The sequence below is a fragment of the Lactuca saligna genome, chromosome 1 (assembly GCF_052625555.1).
Source record: "Lactuca saligna cultivar CGN05327 chromosome 1, ASM5262555v1, whole genome shotgun sequence".
NCBI classification, from domain to species: domain Eukaryota; kingdom Viridiplantae; phylum Streptophyta; class Magnoliopsida; order Asterales; family Asteraceae; genus Lactuca; species Lactuca saligna.
This window is the reverse complement of record NC_136417.1, coordinates 740,876-759,653: the sequence shown is the minus strand read 5'-3', so window position 1 is coordinate 759,653 and position 18,778 is coordinate 740,876. Positions and strand designations below refer to the sequence as shown.

General features: G+C 32.8%; 3 protein-coding genes and 1 long non-coding RNA gene across 5 annotated transcripts; 2 read left to right on the top strand and 2 right to left on the bottom strand.

Moving 5' to 3' along the window:
• Positions 1-541: 541 nt before the first annotated feature.
• On the bottom strand, positions 542-1,204 carry LOC145047357 (uncharacterized). Its single transcript, XM_078995613.1, has one exon. The coding sequence runs from the start codon at positions 1,202-1,204 to the stop codon at positions 542-544; it is 663 nt and encodes a 220-aa protein (XP_078851739.1).
• Positions 1,205-4,370: 3,166 nt separating this feature from the next.
• LOC145047715 (DNA binding protein) lies at positions 4,371-5,596 on the top strand. Its single transcript, XM_078996055.1, has 4 exons — positions 4,371-4,631; positions 4,849-5,044; positions 5,130-5,216; positions 5,289-5,596. Exons 1-4 carry the CDS (start codon positions 4,414-4,416, stop codon positions 5,433-5,435), a joined length of 648 nt encoding a protein of 215 aa, XP_078852181.1. The 5' UTR covers positions 4,371-4,413; the 3' UTR covers positions 5,436-5,596.
• Positions 5,597-12,996: 7,400 nt separating this feature from the next.
• LOC145034336 (amino acid transporter AVT6A-like) lies at positions 12,997-16,088 on the top strand. Its single transcript, XM_078983074.1, has 4 exons — positions 12,997-13,526; positions 14,027-14,179; positions 14,797-15,003; positions 15,073-16,088. Exons 1-4 carry the CDS (start codon positions 13,106-13,108, stop codon positions 15,702-15,704), a joined length of 1,413 nt encoding a protein of 470 aa, XP_078839200.1. The 5' UTR covers positions 12,997-13,105; the 3' UTR covers positions 15,705-16,088.
• A 1,007-nt stretch (positions 16,089-17,095) lies between these two features.
• LOC145033286 (uncharacterized) lies at positions 17,096-18,284 on the bottom strand. 2 transcript variants are annotated; one of them, XR_013677634.1, is made up of 2 exons: positions 17,527-18,284; positions 17,096-17,428 (listed from the first exon to the last, which is right to left on the bottom strand). It is a non-coding gene; the product is annotated as an uncharacterized LOC145033286 (long non-coding RNA). The 2 variants fall into 2 exon arrangements; XR_013677835.1 differs by having other exon boundaries at positions 18,053-18,284.
• Positions 18,285-18,778: the final 494 nt, after the last annotated feature.

Sequence of the window (18,778 nt, the reverse complement as noted above, 5' to 3'; positions counted from 1 at the left end):
TGTTTGCAAGTTGGTTACTATTTGTGGTGGTTTGGGTGCTTTTCATTTAGTAATAAGCAATTAGGGACCCCTGTAGTTGCATGTAATTTTTGGGTGTTTTTTTGTCTTATGAAATTGTAACAAGGGAATGTGGTAGTTTTTGGTATTTGATAATGTAATATCAGTTTAGGGTTATTTTGGACAACTTCAGAAATTTGTAACCTTTTCAAGGATATAATGACAATGTATTGCAGTTATCACCGAATGTTAATGTATATTTGTTGTTTCAGAAAACAGTTCTTATAACCAAAAATGTGTTCCATAAACATGACAACCAACAGTTGGTATAAACCATAAACATCATTCTTCAACAATGACAAAAGGTTGACATTAGTTTCATGACCAAAAGGGCTAAAAGACCAAAATAAAACCATTAAAACAAACTAGTTTTAAACCATTACATCCAAATGCACAAAAGTTGTGCTAAACCAAAAGATCAGTTTTTAAACAAAATACACTAATTCCTGCATTGACTGCTACCTCCATTCCCTCCTTGACTGCATCATGCATTCCCTCCTTGACTGCTTCCTGCATTCTCTCCTTCATTTCTTCCTGCATTCCCACCTTGACCCTTGCACGTCCTTGAGTTATGACCCATATTGTTGCATTTCCCACACCTAACACTAACAAACTTTCTGGTAAGTTTTTCAGGTTCACCTGCACCATGATTTTGCATCTGTTTATCATATTTTTCATCTGCAGTTCTCTTTCTCTTGGTCTTAGGTCTCCCAGGTTGATTGTGATGTGGTGGTGGTGTTAATTGAAATGGACAGGTACTTTTTGGCCACATGGCTCTACCCTTTATAGGGTCCACAGTGTAAGAGTAAGCTTCATTCCATGTTTGAAGCCAATACACTTTGTTGACATAAATGTAAAGCTCCCCAACTTTGTCTCCACTATCATCCATTTCATGTATTGTAGCTATGGCATGCCTGCATGGAATCCCATTCAATTCCCACCTTCTACATGTACATGACATATTTGTCATGTCAACCACATGCTGGTCATGCCAAGGACCATAAACTTCATACTTTGCAGTCCCATTCCATCTAGCTCTATATTGGACTGAAGCTTCCCTATTTCTCTCAAGTAACTTTGATGCTGTTGGAGTGAGTGGACCTGGAGCTTTGGACATCACTTTCTTCACATTGCAAATCCTCTTCATAAGGTACTGCCTGATGTACTCAAGACAACTTATGATGGGCTTATTCCTACCATGAATAAGCTTACTGTTGAAAACCTCACATAAATTGTTAAGCAATATATCTGATCCTGCTCTGCCTGTATTAAACAAGAAAATTATATGACTTAAACCATATACAATGAGCACTAGTAAAGCTTCACCTAAGTTAGGGAATGTAACCTGAAAAGTGGCTTCTGGCCCAATGGTGAGGGGGGATTTTCTTCAACCACTCAAAAGCATCCTTATCAAACTTGTTAAGTTCATTCATGTAGTGTTCAAATTCTGGTACTGTGGTTGCTATTGCACACTGCCATAAGTGATCTTTATACTCTTTTGTTTTCCATTTTTTCCTCATGTTCTCATAAATATGTCTTAGACAGAATCGATGCTCAGCCTGTGGGTATAGTTGTGCTATAGCAGGTAAGAGTCCCTGTAAAGGATTATTTCACATAATCATTGCAACAATCATATACAAATAAACTATTAGTAATACAAAAAGAAGAAAATAGTACCTTTTGTCTATCACTCATGAAAGTAAAGTTAGAATTTGAGTACAACTCTAAGTCATCTCCCAAGCATTCTAGAAACCATTTCCAGCTACTCATATTTTCAGTCTCAACAATGGCATATGCAAGTGGGTATATGCCGTTGTTTGAATCCAATCCAACTATTGTGAGTACTTGGCCTGGAAAGGGTCCTTTCATAAAAGCACCATCTAGTCCCAGAATATCTCTTAAACCTGCTTTAAACCCTTTCTTTAATGCCCCTAAGCAAATATACACCTTTTTAAACTGCCTTGTTTCTCTAGTACTGTTAGGCTTATTAACAACCTCAAGCTTCACAGTTATACCCACATTAGTTGCTTGTAGTTCCATAAGATAATCTCTTAACACCTCGTATTGCTTTGTGTAGTCACCACTCACTTGCTTTGTAGCTGTTGCTTTTGCTCTCTGTACTTTGTGTATGGACACACCAACTTGAAGCCTCTTCTGAACTTGCTCTTGAATGCTTCGAAGGGGTACTGTAGGGTTAGACTCGACCATGTCTAAGATTTCTGCAGATATATACTTCGCAGTGCAAGCCCTAAGTTTTCTAGTTTGAACACAAGTATGTTTGTCCAGTAAAGTTTTCACATACCAATAATCACTATCTTTTGACCGTGAAGTCTGCATTGACCAAGAACAATTTAATTTATTGCCCTTACCTACCCCACTTGCATTTACATTAGGTACATTACCTTTACACACAACCCTAAGCCTTGTTTTGTCGTTTTTCTTGAAGCCAAGATTCCTTCTAGTCTCAATGGCAAGTTTGTTGACTTTGTCCTTAATTTCCTTTTTTACTTTTATACTTTTGACCCACTTGAAAAGTAACTGTATGGACTTCACCAAGAGATCACTTCTTCTCCTTCACCATCTGTTTTAATATTGCTTTCCTTCTTTCATCATCACTGTCTTCACCTAATGAGTCCCATTCATCATTATCAATTACTTCAACATCTTCAACATCTTCTGTATCAACAACTTCATTTTCAGTCTCAACACCTTTTCCTCTGTCAACATATTCAACATCTAGATCAACATTCATATAGAAATCACTCATGTCCACCTCAATATCACTTACATAGTTTTCTTCATCTTCAAGAAAATCATTGTCTTCCTCACTCCCTTCACTACCCCCTTCACTACCTCCTTCACCAAGTCCTTCACAAACTCCCTCACTTTCAAATTGAACTTCCCCTAGTCCTGTGCCAAGTTCTGCACCAACACCCATACTCTGATCATTACCATCATTAAAAGTATATTGATCAAAGAAAGGATCAAAGTCTTCAATTTGAAATGGCTGGTCATCAAAGGTATCAAACTCTCTTGTATTTACTTCTTGGTCACCAACATTTGCACCTTGATCATGAACTTCTGTATCTTGATCACCAACAGCTGCACCTTGATCACTAACATTTGCTCCTTCATTACCAATTTCAACATGTGTATCTTGACCACTAACAGTTGCACCTTGCTCACTAATATTTGCACCTTCATTACCAATTTCAACATGTGCATCTTGATTACCAACAGTTGCAGTGTGTTCCAAGTTGAAACACAATTTCTTACTACATGATTGACTCCCATCAACTAACCTCAATCTCTTATTTGAATTGTATTCGGGTGTCTCATATCTTACTAAACACAATTCAAGATTTGGGATATCTTGATCACCAACAGTTGCAGTGGGCACATCATCTGCTATTTCCTCAATTATGACCCTAGGTTTAACTCTTGAAGACATAAATTATGTAAGTAACTTAGTTTCATTATGTTCAGTGTATACCTTGATGATCTTATGATGTTCAATGTACTGTGCAAGACTAAGTACATCAATATCATTCCCTAGAGCTCTAAGAACAAACTCCAAATCTCCATTTGGCAATTGATAGTGGTAGTAAATGACTGGTGGTACATCATAACCAAGCTTCAGCATCACCTCGTCCAACTCATGCACAGAGAACTCATCCATTTCTACCAAGTCAATGTGGTCTAATTTTCCTTCAATGTAGCTTATCCCTGGGAATTTTGTGAACCTCCCTCCATGATGGAGCTCAATAGTGAACATCGTGGGATATCCTTCTGTAAAAATCATGAACCAAACCAAAAAAACATTACTTTATATGGATTGTAAAAGATTTTTTTTTTGTTTCAAAGAAATATGTAAGAAACAGAGTACGTTACCGTAAATTCGGATTGCATCAAAACACTGATTTCTTAGCCTGATTTCCCACATTTGGACCATACTCGTGGATTCAAACTTACGATTGTGGTTGATGATCAAATGCAAGATTTCAATGAACGATTAGGGTTTTCGATCAACAAGTTGGGTTTAGTGCGTAGAGTGAAGGGTCATTAACTGTGTATATCATTCAATATGGCGGTAATAGATGATATGGAGGTGGAAAGACGAAAATACCCCGGTCTTTATTGCATGTAACGGAGTATATGGACGGAAGTGAATGAGAGGGACCAAAAACAATGGAAAAATCCAATTTTGGACCAGTGGTGCATCAAAGTATCGTTTTGGACCAAAGTCGCATAATTTTGCCAAACACAGGGACCATTTTTGCAATTTTGTGACTCCATAAACCGGCGGAAGGGGTAATTGGGCGAAGAACTGCTCGGGTTTCTTAAAAAGAGAGGGAGATGGAATTCAAGTGCTCTGACGTGAATCTATGGAAGGAATCCTTATCGGCGTACGAAAGCAGAATCGAGTCGATTGGTAAGCCGAATCTTGTTTCGCTAGACCAGTTCTATTGCAAAGAACTACCGCATCTCATTCGCCAAAGGAACCCTAATCCCCATATCACCACTCCTGAGCTATCCAAGCTCATGCAATGGAAGCTCACTCGCGGGAAATGGAGGTAAATGGTCTCTTCTACTCTAATGTGCTCAGTAGTAGAGGGTCCGAATATCTGACAACTGTTACTGAGGTCAATAATTTATATTTTTCACAAATTAACTGTTATTTTGATCCATAAATTAGTCGATTATCCATAGTTTTTGTGTATTGGTCTGGAAGCTGAAGCATTTGTATCCAAATTTGAGTACACTGAATGATGTTACTTTATATTATCGCAGACCACGTTTGTTGGATTTTGTATCATCACTGAATGAGGATACTGTGATTTCTGCTTCGCAAAAAGCTTTCAAATCCTTACCCGACGTTTCAAAAGCTATTTCTGAGCTTACAGTCTTGAAGGGGGTTGGACCTGCAACTGCATCTGCTGTCTTGGCTGCTTATGCACCTGATATTGCACCTTTCATGTCCGATGAGGTACCCTACAAATCCATTCCAAGCATTAGTCTCCTTTTTCTTATCTTGAAAAACTATTAAGTAACATTGCAATTTCATCATCAAGGCAATGGTGGCAGCTCTTGGGAACTCAAAAGAATATACATTGAAACAGTACCTTGTGTTTGTGGACAAACTTCAAGCAAAAGCAAAGGTTAGTTCCACGGTTATAGAATTGGATTGTTAAAACTGGATTTGCTTAAAAAATTCAAATTAATTTTTATAGGAATTAAGCATAGATGTGGAGGAGGTGTTCACACCCTCGGATGTAGAGAGAGCTTTATGGAGTTGTGCCATAGGTGCCAAGGCTGTAGCATCACCGAAAACTAAAAGTGATGTTAATACTTCAAGCAAAAAGAAGAGGAAGCGCTGACTACTCTAATCTAATTAGCTGCTAACAAGTAACCCAATGTAATGTTCACAACTTAAGCCTAGCTTTTATTTTAACGTAGGTACTACTGGACTGGTGTTTCTCATTCCCTTGTAATGTTGTTATGTATGTATGTATGCATGTATGTCTTTTCTTTAGTTCAAGTGATAGTTGTGTTTTTTTTGGATTATCTGGTTATTCTTAGATGATCCAACAAAACAATTAAAAAATAGAACATTTCACGTTAAGAAAATCAATATACAGTTTCGCTGTTTAATTATTTATCAAAGTATCTAAATTGGAAATCCCAGGGCCAATTGGGCAAAGGGAAATGTAAATGAAATATAAATGCTTATTTTAGCTTATGAACTAGCTTAAGCTAGCTTTTGATGAACTATTTTGCATAGTTTTAAAAACCGGTTCGAACCGGCCGGTCGAACCGGGAACCGGAGGTGAGGGCGGTTCAATTTGGACCGGTTTTATAATGATTTCCTGACCGGATTGAACCGGCCGGTTTAGGTAAAAAACCGGTTCAACCGGCTGAATTGAACCGGAATGGACCAGGTTGAACCGGACATTCTTGGATTTTTGTGTAAGTTTTGGTCTTCTTTGTTTGATTTTGACTTCTATAATGATTGTTTTTATATGTTGCATTCTATTTACATTTGTAATACTAAAAAATGATAAGTTTTTGTAATCAATGTATGCAGGATAATTAAAAACATATAAAAATATAGAACCGGTTTGACTATCCGGTTGAACTGGTTGAACCGGAAAACGTCACTCGACCGGTTCAATTAAAAAACCGGTTTTTAAAACATTGCTATTTTGAGATAGCTTAAAATAAGCTTATGAAGTTTTTTCAAAAATATATTACATATCTTTGTTTATATTTATTCTTTTTTTCTTTTAGTTATATATCTAAATGTCTATTCATGTCAATTTACATTGTAATTTAGCTTATAAACTATTTTTATACCAAATACTATTACTAGTTTATTAACTATCGTCTAGTTTTTCAATTAATCTATCAAACATGGTTTAAATGTGCGTATAATATGGATGGTTAACCAAACCAAATCAAATCATATATTCAACCTAAATCCGAACAAAAAACTAGGTAACCGGTTTCCTTCATACGGAAGGAAATTCATGGAATGCCTTCCCGAGTGGGAAGATCAGTATCATGAACCAAACAAAAGTTGTCAAATTTGGGTATATCGCATCTGCATGATAGTAATCATGCTTATATTCGGCTTGTTCACCTTGAAATGAACTATTAGGGGTTTTTCCAAGTACCTTTTCGTCGAATAGTACGATTGGTATATGACATTTAAGTATTTTTTTCAAAGCAGCGACCTGAAAATATGCATGATATGTCCATAAATCTTGTGAAGCTACCGATTCAAATATAATCTTTGGATACTCGTGATTACCTTTCCCATATTGACATCTTAGACAATTCATTCATGACCCATTAAAATCAATGTTATATAGTATTCTAGGAAATCCATATTTTGATTCATGTGCTACAAACAAACATTGAATGTCATTGGATGCGGGTTTGCAAAATATTGGTCTACATACATATTAATAATACCATAACAGGCTTTTACCTGGAGTTATTTATGACATATTCAAGTACTAATCATATGCAAGTTGATGTATCGATGATGTGCATTTCTTCAATGGTGTGAAACTTAAGATAATTTGATATATATATATATATATATATATATATATATATATATATATATATATATATATATATATATATATATATATATATATATATATATATGAAACACAAGTATTGTATGAATGTGTGATTAAGTTCTTGCCTTTAGATTAAAAAAAATTAAAGGATATGATATTAGGATACATGTTACTAATATGGACTAGCATTTATTCTATAATTATACTTAATTAATTGTAAAGGCAAATATTAAACTTTATGAAGAGAAAAAAATGAAAATTAGTTATATATTAGGTAACTAATTAAGTCAAATTAATTAATAAAAATTAAATCAAATCTTATATTTTATTTAATACATTCAAATAAAATCAGATTTTTCTAGAATACGATGTAATGAAACATATATAGATATATATTTTCAATATTTCATTCTTAAAAAATATGATTTCATTCCAATATTTTTTTTAGAATTAAAATTATTATATATATATATATATATATATATATATATATATATATATATATATATAATTAAAAAAAGAATTATTCTTATAACGTACAAGATCATTTTTTATAACATAAAACAAGGATGTTACAACATTTTTAAGAAATATACACAAACTTTTGTACCGTGTATTCTTTAGGAATATGTAATAATTTTTAAAGAATATGCACAATTTATAATACAAACTAATATTCTTTAAGAATTTGTAATCATTCTTAAAGAATACGCACAAAATTTATATCATATACTACTATTCTTTAAGAATCTATAATTGTTATTGAAGAATTTTTATTTGTTTTTTCATAGCTTTTCTTACATTTATCTTTACTTATTCACGTTAACCAATAAATCACTCAATTAAAATTTTTATTTTCTTCCTATAAACAACAAAGAGAAAAATTAGAACATTTGGTATGAAGATTATTTATTTTTAATTAGAAAAAAAAGTTTATATTACAAAAAAAAAAAAAAAAAAAAAAAAAAAACTACATTTCGAATGATACACTTTGCAAATCCGGACTCATCATTAGGACATAAAACTTAATTCGGTAAGCTGAAAGCTACATATTGTTTTGTTTTTTTACTCAGTAAAAACAAATACATCTACATATGATTTTATAAATATATAATGATTATATATATGGTGAAATTATACGATGTCATATTGGACTTGTAAATTATTGGAGGGTAAAATCAACAAATCACTTCTAAAAAGTATACGATTTTTCTTATATCTCCTGTTTTTTGAAGTTTTTTTTTTTTTTTTTTTTTTTTTTTTTTTTTGTCTAATAATGATTTTGCAATTATAATGGTGCCTAATGCAAAATTTATGATCATTTTAAGATAACTAACAAAATCGTGATAGTGATACCCACTTATTTGGTCGTTTGTTGATATTTAATTTTACCTTTGATATATGCTTTAAAAGTGAATATATAAATCGTTAAACTAACAACTTTTTGTGCTATAAATTTGTATTTGAGTGACCAACTTATGGTTTAAGATCGTTATATGTTTTCATAAAAATTTGTATATCTTTGACTATTTCCCTTATAAGGTTACGATCAAATGTGAACTTCAAATATTGTATGAATGTATGATTAATTTTTGTTCATTGGATTAAAAGAAATGAAGGGTTAATGATACGAGGGTACATGTTATTAACATATAGTAGCATTTACCATATAATTGCATTTAATTAGTTGTAATATAGGTTAAAAAATATATATGGAAGGTGAATTTTCATAGGAACTATAGTCGTTTTTTACATAATACTCAAAAAATTTGAAACATACTTCATTCTTTAAGATTTGTGTTTTCTTTTTTCGCCACTTATGATATTTGATTTTTTTTGTATTGATCATGAGAACAATTAAGAATTAATTTGACTTATTTTATGTCATTATTATGCTTAACAATTATAATCTTTTAACAATTCTTAGGGTTGATACAAAATTAAGAATCAATCTTCATTAAAAGTATAACTTTTTATATATCATGAAAATCGTTAAGAATCGATTTATGAATTAAAACTCCATGCTTGATGATACGAAAGATTATGAATGATATTTTCGTAAGAAATTTTTGTAGAATAAAACATTAATTAGATGTCATAACTGACATTCTTAAAACATAGTATAACATTCTTGAAGAACAAAACATTAATTCTAATTGCATAACCAAATTTTTTTAAACAGTAAAAATATATGTTCTTGAAGAATAAGATATGAAATTCTTTAAGAATATCTTTATTCATTTGGTTATTTTTTTTTATTATTAGGCATTCATTCTTTTAAAAGTAAAAACATTCTTAAAGTTTAAGAGTTCATATAGATATTCTATGTGAATTACACATTCTTAAAGATAAAGATTATGTATATTCTAATTAATAAGAATCATATAAAAACTAATAAAAATCATAATATAATTTGTTGATGCATTTTACAAAATTGTTAATAAATGTTAAAAGAATATACATTCTAAAAGAATGAAGTTTTTATAAAACCTAATACAAATGATAGTATAACTGGTTGTTGCATTCTGCAAAATTACGAATACATAAGGAAAGAATATACATTCTTAAAGAATAAGGTTTTTTTTTTTTTTTTTTTAATGTATATTCTGAAAGAATATTATAGAAACAAAGAGAATAAATATAATTACTACTGCATCTCTATAAAAATCATGTCAATGAAGATAACACTTCAAGATTAAAAAAACAATCCTCCTTTCTTTTCCTCTGCGATTCTCCTTTTTCATGTGTGTGTAAAAAATTCAAGAGCTCAGGCTCAGGAAAAGGGATCACCTTCTTAACTGAGTCCATAGACTTTGCTAATTGTTGCTCCTCAACTATGTTAGGCTACTTGAACACAAAGAAAACTAAGTTAATTTCAAGCTCACATGAAAAAAAAAATAACAAGACAAAACCACTAAGTTAATTTCAAGGTCATATGAATAATATGGTGTAGTGTGTACATAATGTATATGCTAAGATTTTGTGTAAATAATGAATATGCTATTGCACATAAAGAATAGATGTCAAGATTTTGTGATTCATTTACTGTACTAAAAGGTAAAACCACACACAAGTTATGTTTGATATGTCTTGAATGGTACTTTGCACATTAGAAACTAATGTAAGTGATTTCCTTTCCCCTCTTATTATTATTTTTTTTAATAAAAATCAAATGTACCATTGTAATCATTCAAGATGGTAGGAATTAAAATGAGACTCCATAACTAAATTGCTTTGTCTTGAAATTGAAATCATACTATTTTCTTGCAATCATTAGCATCATAGACATTGCAGAAGGTAAAATTGTAGGTATATAATATAACTTAAACTTCTATCTGCACATAAAAAACACAAGTGAAGGCAAACTTCCTTAAGCACATAAAAATAGCACAACAAAAAAACAACAACAAATAAGAAAATGGAAAACAAACTTGATGAACTAATGAAGATAGAGGTTACGCTTTTTTTAACTGCCCGAAGCAAAAAAAAAAAAAAAAAAAAAAAAAAAAAAAAAAAAACTTACAGTCAATAAAGGAAGCCTAGAACATGATTGCGATATGATTTTACATTCAATTACAAGACTAAAAAGTAATCATTAAGAATTTGATTTGTTTATCCTTTCAGCCTTCATTCCTTACAATTTCTCCCTTTTTTTTTTATTTAGGTTGAAAAATAAGGATTGGGGCTTATTTGAATGGAAAATGGGAGAATTGGGGTCCAATATAGTAGGCCGGGTCGTGGGAATTCACAATCCCACAATATCACTGAATGGAAAAATTCTCATTCCTAGGTTTCATATGTAGGGTAATTTTCCTTAAAATCCTGCAACATAAGAGATATGGTACTAGTAGCAGAAAGAGAAACAGACATTAAATTAACATGTTTTGCTAACTTTACTTACATACTATGATGCAGTGTTCCAATGCTAGGCAAATCAAGATGCAAAGAGGCGGAGGTGGGTGAATGAAGATGTAGAGAAAGAGGCAACATGTCGTTGGTGATTCATTATTGGTATGTGTTGGTAAAGATCTGTGTCAGTGAGTGGCAATGGTAGCCATGGATTCCAGACCAATATTGATTTTGAGGGAACAATTAACCAACAAGAAGATAGAGAAAAGGGTCAGTGAGGACAATCGAGAAGAAGGGAGAGATAAAGAGGTTGAATGATACGAGGTTTCCTTTTATAAAAATAAGTTACAATTTTGGTATTTAATTTATTAATTATTGAATTCATTATAATACTCTTATCTATTGATTGGTCTACAATTGGTTATACATTCACACAATAGATATGTATTATATATGAACCTAAATATTCCCATATATATATATATATATATATATATATATATATATATATATATATATATATATATATATATATATATATATATATATATATATATATATATTAAACACATAAGAGACACTCTCTAAATCGTACGTGGTTTGGATCATCAACTCTTTTAAGGAAGGAATAAGTTTATAACTCTAAGCCAAAGACCGTTTGGTAAGTGGTATGTATAAGTTAATTTAGATCGAATTTAAAAAAAAAAAAAAAAAGAATTAGTTGTTGTCTAACAGTCAAGAAAAAAAAAGACGAGGAACATTGATCTCTTTCGTCCGATTCGACTTCCATGGGCGGAGATATGAGGGGGGATGCCGGATGCTCTGCCCCCCTCAATCTCTTTTAAGTCCAAACTACAGTATACAAGTGTATACATAATTTAAAGCCCACATAGGTTTTCTAGGATAAAAAGTCTCTGGCAATCTTTATTAAAATTTCAATTAAATATAGAAAAGTAATAGGGCTCTTTTAAATGGAAAATACCAGACAAAAAATGGGGGTGAATTTCTAAATTTAGTCATAAAATTTGATTTTTCCAGCTATAGACATACATTTCGCGGAATGACATCATCTCCGCGAAATGGATTTTTTTTTATTATATATATATATATATATATATATATATATATATATATATATATATATATATATATATATATATATATATATATCGATTCTTCGGGGTTTCTATTAATTCCCCAACTAATTATTTTCAAGTAAAGATTATAATAGTATGATAATCTTTTCTTAAAAATAATTAGATTGAGAAATAAATATAAACCCCAAAGAATCGATGTGAAAAAAAAAAAAAAAAAAACTAAAGATCCACTCTGCAGAGTTACCTCCGAGGAATGAACTTATTCCGCGGAGGAAGCTCCGAGGAATTGATCTTTAGTGTTTTTTTTTCTTTTTTTTAATACATTGATTTATTTACGATTTTGTCATTCCACGGAGTTACAGTAGATTCCGCGGAGCTCCGTGGAGCTACCTCAGCGGAATGCATGTTTATATCCGAAAAAATCCATTTTTATGTCTATTTTTTTAAAATACTTCCCATTTTTTTTGACTATTTATGGTGATAGTAAATTTTTAGTTATCATATGGTTCACTATCATCTTAAAATAGATCTAATATGTATTTATTAAAATCGATTAATTATTGATATTTGAATAAAGCTATTATTATTCCAAATTAAATAACAATAGATATTTATTAGGCACATCATCAATATAACTTTTAATTTCTTAACTTATATTAAACCCACATGTGTACATTTTAAGTTGAAGATATTTAGGATTAATAACTTATTTATTTATGTAATAAATTTGTATATAAACTGAAATTGGCTTCCTACAAGAATTGTGAATTTTTGTTTTAATTTTTTTGTGCGTATTTCTTTTTTCTATTTCAGGAACGTTATATTACGTAAATAACTGGTTTTGTATTTTAGTATGTTTAAAACTATAGTTAAAACGGACCATAAGTTTATTTATGGCATGTAAAGGTCCCTTCCACAAAAGTTGCTAAAAGCCTAAACTATTATCCGATTTACATCAATCCCAGCTTGTCAATTGTCATTGTTCCTTCCTTGTACACAGATTGAACAAAAATGCCGTTTGCCGGAGACCGGAAGCACCGCCGGGTCCTCCGGTCAACCCCTCTCCTCCCCCAAAATCTTCATAACAACGACGACGAATACGCTGCTGCCCCATCGGAGTCTGGATTCTCTGGCGCCTCTTTTTCTGGGGCCGTCTTCAACCTGTCAACGACCATTGTCGGTGCTGGAATCATGGCCCTCCCAGCCACTCTGAAGCAGTTAGGAATGATTCCTGGTCTTATTGTCATAATTTTGGTCGGCATCTTGACGGAATCTTCGGTAGATATGATACTTAGGTTCAGTAGAGCTTCCAAGTCCAAATCATACGCCGCCCTAGTTGGAGACGCCTTTGGTGGTGCCGGAAGAACTTTGTTACAGCTCGGCATTGTCGTTAATAATGTCGGATTGCTCGTCGTCTACATGATCATCATTGGTATTAACTGTTTACGAACGATTTCGTTACCTTCATTTTAAAACTGTTATCTACATACAACTTTGTGAACTTATATCATGACGTCGAACAATCTGGCAAATTTTCTGTTATTGTTAAATGGATCTACCAAATTAGGTTCTCAAGTTGGCATAACCTACAGCACATGAGTCAATTTCATTTCCACATCTTGTGAATCGACCTGTTCTTTAGTTATTATCTTTCTTTCTCCTCCTTTTTTGTTTCAGGTCTTAGATTGACTGAAGATGACATAGGTTTTATACAATGTAAAATTCAATTTTAGATTGACAATTCCAAACAAATTTGAAAGAGAGGCAAACATGAGACTTGTGATATATCTGCAATTTTCCATAAATATGAAAATTGAAGAGACATTATAATAGATTATTGAGGGGGTGCTTGTTAATTAACATTTGGAGTTTAAACTATAAATGGTTTGATGTTATTTATTAAAGGTGGTTAGTGGTGTCTGGTGATGACAGGTGATGTACTATCTGGAACATGGTCCGAAGGGGAACACCATTTAGGAGTGATGCAAGAATGGTTTGGTCAACAATGGTGGACTACACGTTCTGTCTTGCTGCTTCTAACAACCCTCCTTGTTTTCTCTCCTCTGATATCTTTTAAACGTGTAGGTGAGTTTCACATACTCTTTACTAAAGTCATTTTTATTAATCAAGAATATACATCCAAAGGGTTTCTGGAGTCTTTTGATGAATGGCCCTTTGGATGTAGTCTTTTGGAATATGCCTTTCATAACTACTTTCTGGAAGCCAAGTCTTTGAAGCTTACAAAATGGCACTTCTCCCAAACAAGAACACCCAAGTTGTAGAAGAATGATCTTCTATATTGGTTATCCAACTTGCATTTGCACATCCTTTTACACCGAAAGAAATCCAACATATGAAAAACCTTAATTAGCTCATGATTAATGATGAGTAAATGGATTATTTGAAAACCTACTCAATCTTCCAACCACATAAGCAATATCATGGCATACATCAAGCAACAACTGGTCCTTAAGTATTCAAGTTGTGATACCGCTTTACCCGTGTCGGTCGGGTATAATATAAGCTTCTCTCTCATTCGGTTTGTGCAAAAAGTATTTAAAGATTTGAAAAAAAATAAAAAATAAAAAAATCTTGGTGTGGATTTGTTTAAGCTGTATTCATTAATTTGTTTAAGCTGTGGATGATTTGAGTGACTAGTATAGTAATAGTTGTTGTATGGTTTTTGTTTGGAATATCAATAGATTCATTAAGATACACATCAGCGTTGTCGGTGGGTTTAGCAGTTGTATTTGTGGTGATGACGGGTGTAGTAACGGTCATTAAATTAATGAACGGAAGCATCAGAATGCCACGTTTGCAGCCACCTGAGCTTGGTGACGGGGCATCATTCTTGAAGCTTTTCACAACGGTTCCTGTATTGGTGACTGCCTATATCTGCCACCACAATGGTAAAACCAAACCCTCGTTTTTATTGGGTGTAATTTTGTTGATGTTGATGTTGATGTTGATGTTGACAGTTCACCCGATTGCGAACGAGTTAAAAGATCCAAGCCAGATGAAGTCGATAGTGAGGACATCCATCATGGTGTGTTCGTCGGTGTATGTGGCAACCAGCTTTTTTGGATTCCTGCTGTTTGGTGATGACACACAAGACGATGTGCTTGCAAGTTTCAATGGGGATCTTGGAATTGGGCATTATAGCTGGTTCATCAATGATGTTGTGAGAATAAGCTACTGCCTCCATCTCATGCTTGTTTTTCCCGTTGTCTTTTTCTCCTTGCGCCTCAATGTGGATGGCCTTCTTTTCCCTGCTACTCATGCAAATGCAAAACCCAAACCCAGACTCCCTATTGCTTTTGACAATCCCCGGTTCCTTTTCCTCACGGCCTGTCTCATGGGTTTTGTTTTTCTTGGAGCAAATTTTGTGCCCAGCATTTGGGATGCCTTCCAGTTCACGGGTGCCACAGCTACTGTCTCTGTTGGTTTCATTTTTCCTGCTGCTGTTGCCCTAAAAGACACTCATGGAGTTGCAACCAAAAATGACACCAGACTCTCATGCCTCATGATAGTATTAGCTCTTTCATCCAGCATCATGGCAATCTACACTGACATTTATGCCGCCTTCTTCTCATTACCAACAACAAACTAACCAAACTCTCATCCAACTCTACATAACTTTACTTTGCTTTATCATCTTGCAGCAATGGAAGCTCAAAAGGGTATATATATATATATATATATATATATATATATATATATATATATATATATATATATATATATATATAATATGGTGAAACTGTTTTTGTGGTCAAATGATGTTTTGTTTTGTTTTTTTTTTTCATCTCAGATATAAATAGTTTCAAGGTTTTTGCTTTTTGTATTCAACTGCAAATCCAAATTTCAAAAATCTATCTATAATTTGTGTCGGATTTAATGCTTTAAACTTGTAATAGAACATCAAGTCATCACAATTCCAGCAATTGAGTGGTCGATTCCACTTCCAATAGTAGATTTGGAAATCCTAACTTAATGTAGATTTGCACTCAAGCTATTATAAGTTGTACATATTATATTAGCTCCATAATTTGTAAATAAATCTATGATAATAGTGTTAGAGAGAGTAACTGTATGTCCATGATTTACTCTTTATATGATTCTATTAGAAATCATGCTGTCGTGAACTCAACTTGATGATTCTAATGGTGATCAAACATTGAAATGGAATGATTTATAAATCAAGTTAATATGAAACAATGGATTTAAAGTACAAGTGTATGGAAACTTTGAAAAGAACTAAAAGATGATTTGAGCTCGTAATTGTAATAAATAGTCTATATCTCCACCCCTCCGCCACCATTACTACTGACATCCCCACCACCGCCACCTCTCCCCCACCGCTACTAACCCGTCCACCACCACCACTATGCCACCTCTATCACCGCCAACACTGTCAACATCTTTGTCACCCCCTCTGCCCCTTTCGACACCGTATCCACCCCTTCCGTCACCACAGCCACTGCCATCTCCACCACCGCATTCACCATTAGCAACAACATGTACGCGGCTAACATATGTAGTAAACAAATAATTTCTCTCCACCACCGCATTCACCATTAGCAACAACATGTCCGCGGCTAACATATGTAGTAAACAAATAATTTCTTTGGTTATGATTCTATATAATAATGTAATTTATAAAGTAAATTGTAATAAAGATGTGAAACAAATTTACAAGATATTATTGAAACTCCAAATGATTTGGAAAAAAAGAAAGAATAAGAATATCATTGATTTCTAAATAATATTTATATCTTTTAAGGAAATATTTAAAGTACAGAGAATTAATACTTAAACATAGCTGCATACAAAATATGTACGGATTGAAAAACTAAATATTATCCATTAGTTAAATTTTATATTATGTGTAATTAAAAGAAGTATATTGTTGTTCGCAATGGGTATTTTTTTACACACCATTTTAATATTAAGCACACATCCATCTGACTTTTCGTTATTTTTCATGCAATCAAATTCAAATTTTCAAGAAGTCTTTTTATTGATCATATAAATCGGCCAATTAAACACAAAGCAAAAATATAAAAATTAAGGGCCCTTTGTTATAAATTATATTGTTCAAACTACACCAAATATAAAAAGGGTAAATGTCATATTAGCCCATCGAATTTGTTATGTTTGTTTTAAAAGATCACCTAACTTTTTTTTTGGTACATTAAGGGAATCAACTCTCCTGTTTTAAAATATCCTTATGTGACCTTATATCGGGTAAAGCTGTAAAATGTGTGCATTGACCACTATTTAACCATCATCTGCACCTCCACCTCCATTAAAGTATACTTGCTGTATCTACTCCTGTACATTGGAAAACAAAGAACAAATCAAAGAAGACGAAGGGGGAAAAGAGATAGAGAGAAATTATCCTCGTGATCGATTAAGAGCCACCGACCCACCGATTTCCTGATTTCGTTCATATTCCTTCCTACCCTCGATTAGTGAGTACCAATGACGAAGAGCAAACAAAAAAAAAGGGCCATTGCAGGTCGCTACCCCCATGATCTCGTCTTCCCAATTCCCACTACCACAAAAATCAACCAGCGATTTTGAAGAGATTGTGTTTGCTTCTACGTTCGTATCCTTTACCCCAAGCAAAATAGAGATCGAGCCCATTCTTTCGCCTCCTTCAATCGATTGTAGCTTCTGATATTGATTTTAGGTATCAATCAAAGAACAAATAGCTCCTACTATTCCTTCCCAATCGATCACGTGTACCCCCATTCATTTTGTATTCTTCACACATTTTCTATATATGTGCGTGAATCCTCAGCACTAAGGGATCAAATCCCCTTTCTTCTTGTCGGTATCAATATCTAAGTATTTGATAATGACGATTTTGACTCATATGTTTCATCGATTCCAGAAATCAGACATCATGTATCAACCCAGGAGGTGTAACCGGAGAAAGAAAGTCAAACTTACCGGATAGAGGAGTGGTTGGCGTCAGCGATAGGAAGTATGGAGCAGAGATCGGAGAAGGGTCACAACTCTTCTCTCTGATGAACGTTGTGAATGAGTGTGTCTGTGAAACAAGCCTAATGATGTGAACGTTGAGGTTTTCATCTACATGTTTCCCTAATGATTGTAGGAAAGGTTGCGATGGGTTTGGCCATGGTAAAGAAGATTGTGGTGGGCTGGTGGCTAACTGCAAGTTCCAATGAAGGGGTTGGAGATTAAAAAGTAAGATGTTATATATGTAGAATATATGACATGGCTACATAAAAATAATTATTAAAGCCACATCAGCATTGTTACCGGGTTACCTGCTAAATTTGAGTAAAATGATTTATTTAACAGATAAAATGACACTTTAGGGATCAATTGTGAAAAAAAAAAAAAAAAAAAATTAGTGACCAAATCAAGAAACTTCGATGGACTAATATGACATTTGCCCAATATAAAAACTTATTAACAAAAAATAAACTCCAAATTAAATAAATCGTCGAACTCTAAATTAAATACATCGTGTGATGAAAATTTTAATTATTTTTTTTAAATCACAAAATCATAATTTAAACCCTTTTTTTTTGAGAATTTTCAATGAATGAAATAATACGCTGAGATACATATTATAAGTACTTTAAAGAAACCATGGTCATTATTATTTTGTTTTTATATGTTTTTCTTAACTTAGAAAAAAATGAGATC

Coding starts and splice junctions, on each gene's coding strand:
- LOC145047357 (XM_078995613.1), bottom strand. CDS start 1,204: ATGAAGAGGATTTGCAATGTGAAGAAAGTGATGTCCAAAGCTCCAGGT.
- LOC145047715 (XM_078996055.1), top strand. CDS start 4,414: ATGGAATTCAAGTGCTCTGACGTGAATCTATGGAAGGAATCCTTATCG. Junction 5,045..5,129: donor CACCTTTCATGTCCGATGAG/GTACCCTACAAA, acceptor TTCATCATCAAG/GCAATGGTGGCAGCTCTTGG. Junction 5,217..5,288: donor AACTTCAAGCAAAAGCAAAG/GTTAGTTCCACG, acceptor TAATTTTTATAG/GAATTAAGCATAGATGTGGA.
- LOC145034336 (XM_078983074.1), top strand. CDS start 13,106: ATGCCGTTTGCCGGAGACCGGAAGCACCGCCGGGTCCTCCGGTCAACC. Junction 13,527..14,026: donor CGTCTACATGATCATCATTG/GTATTAACTGTT, acceptor TGGTGATGACAG/GTGATGTACTATCTGGAACA. Junction 14,180..14,796: donor GATATCTTTTAAACGTGTAG/GTGAGTTTCACA, acceptor GAATATCAATAG/ATTCATTAAGATACACATCA.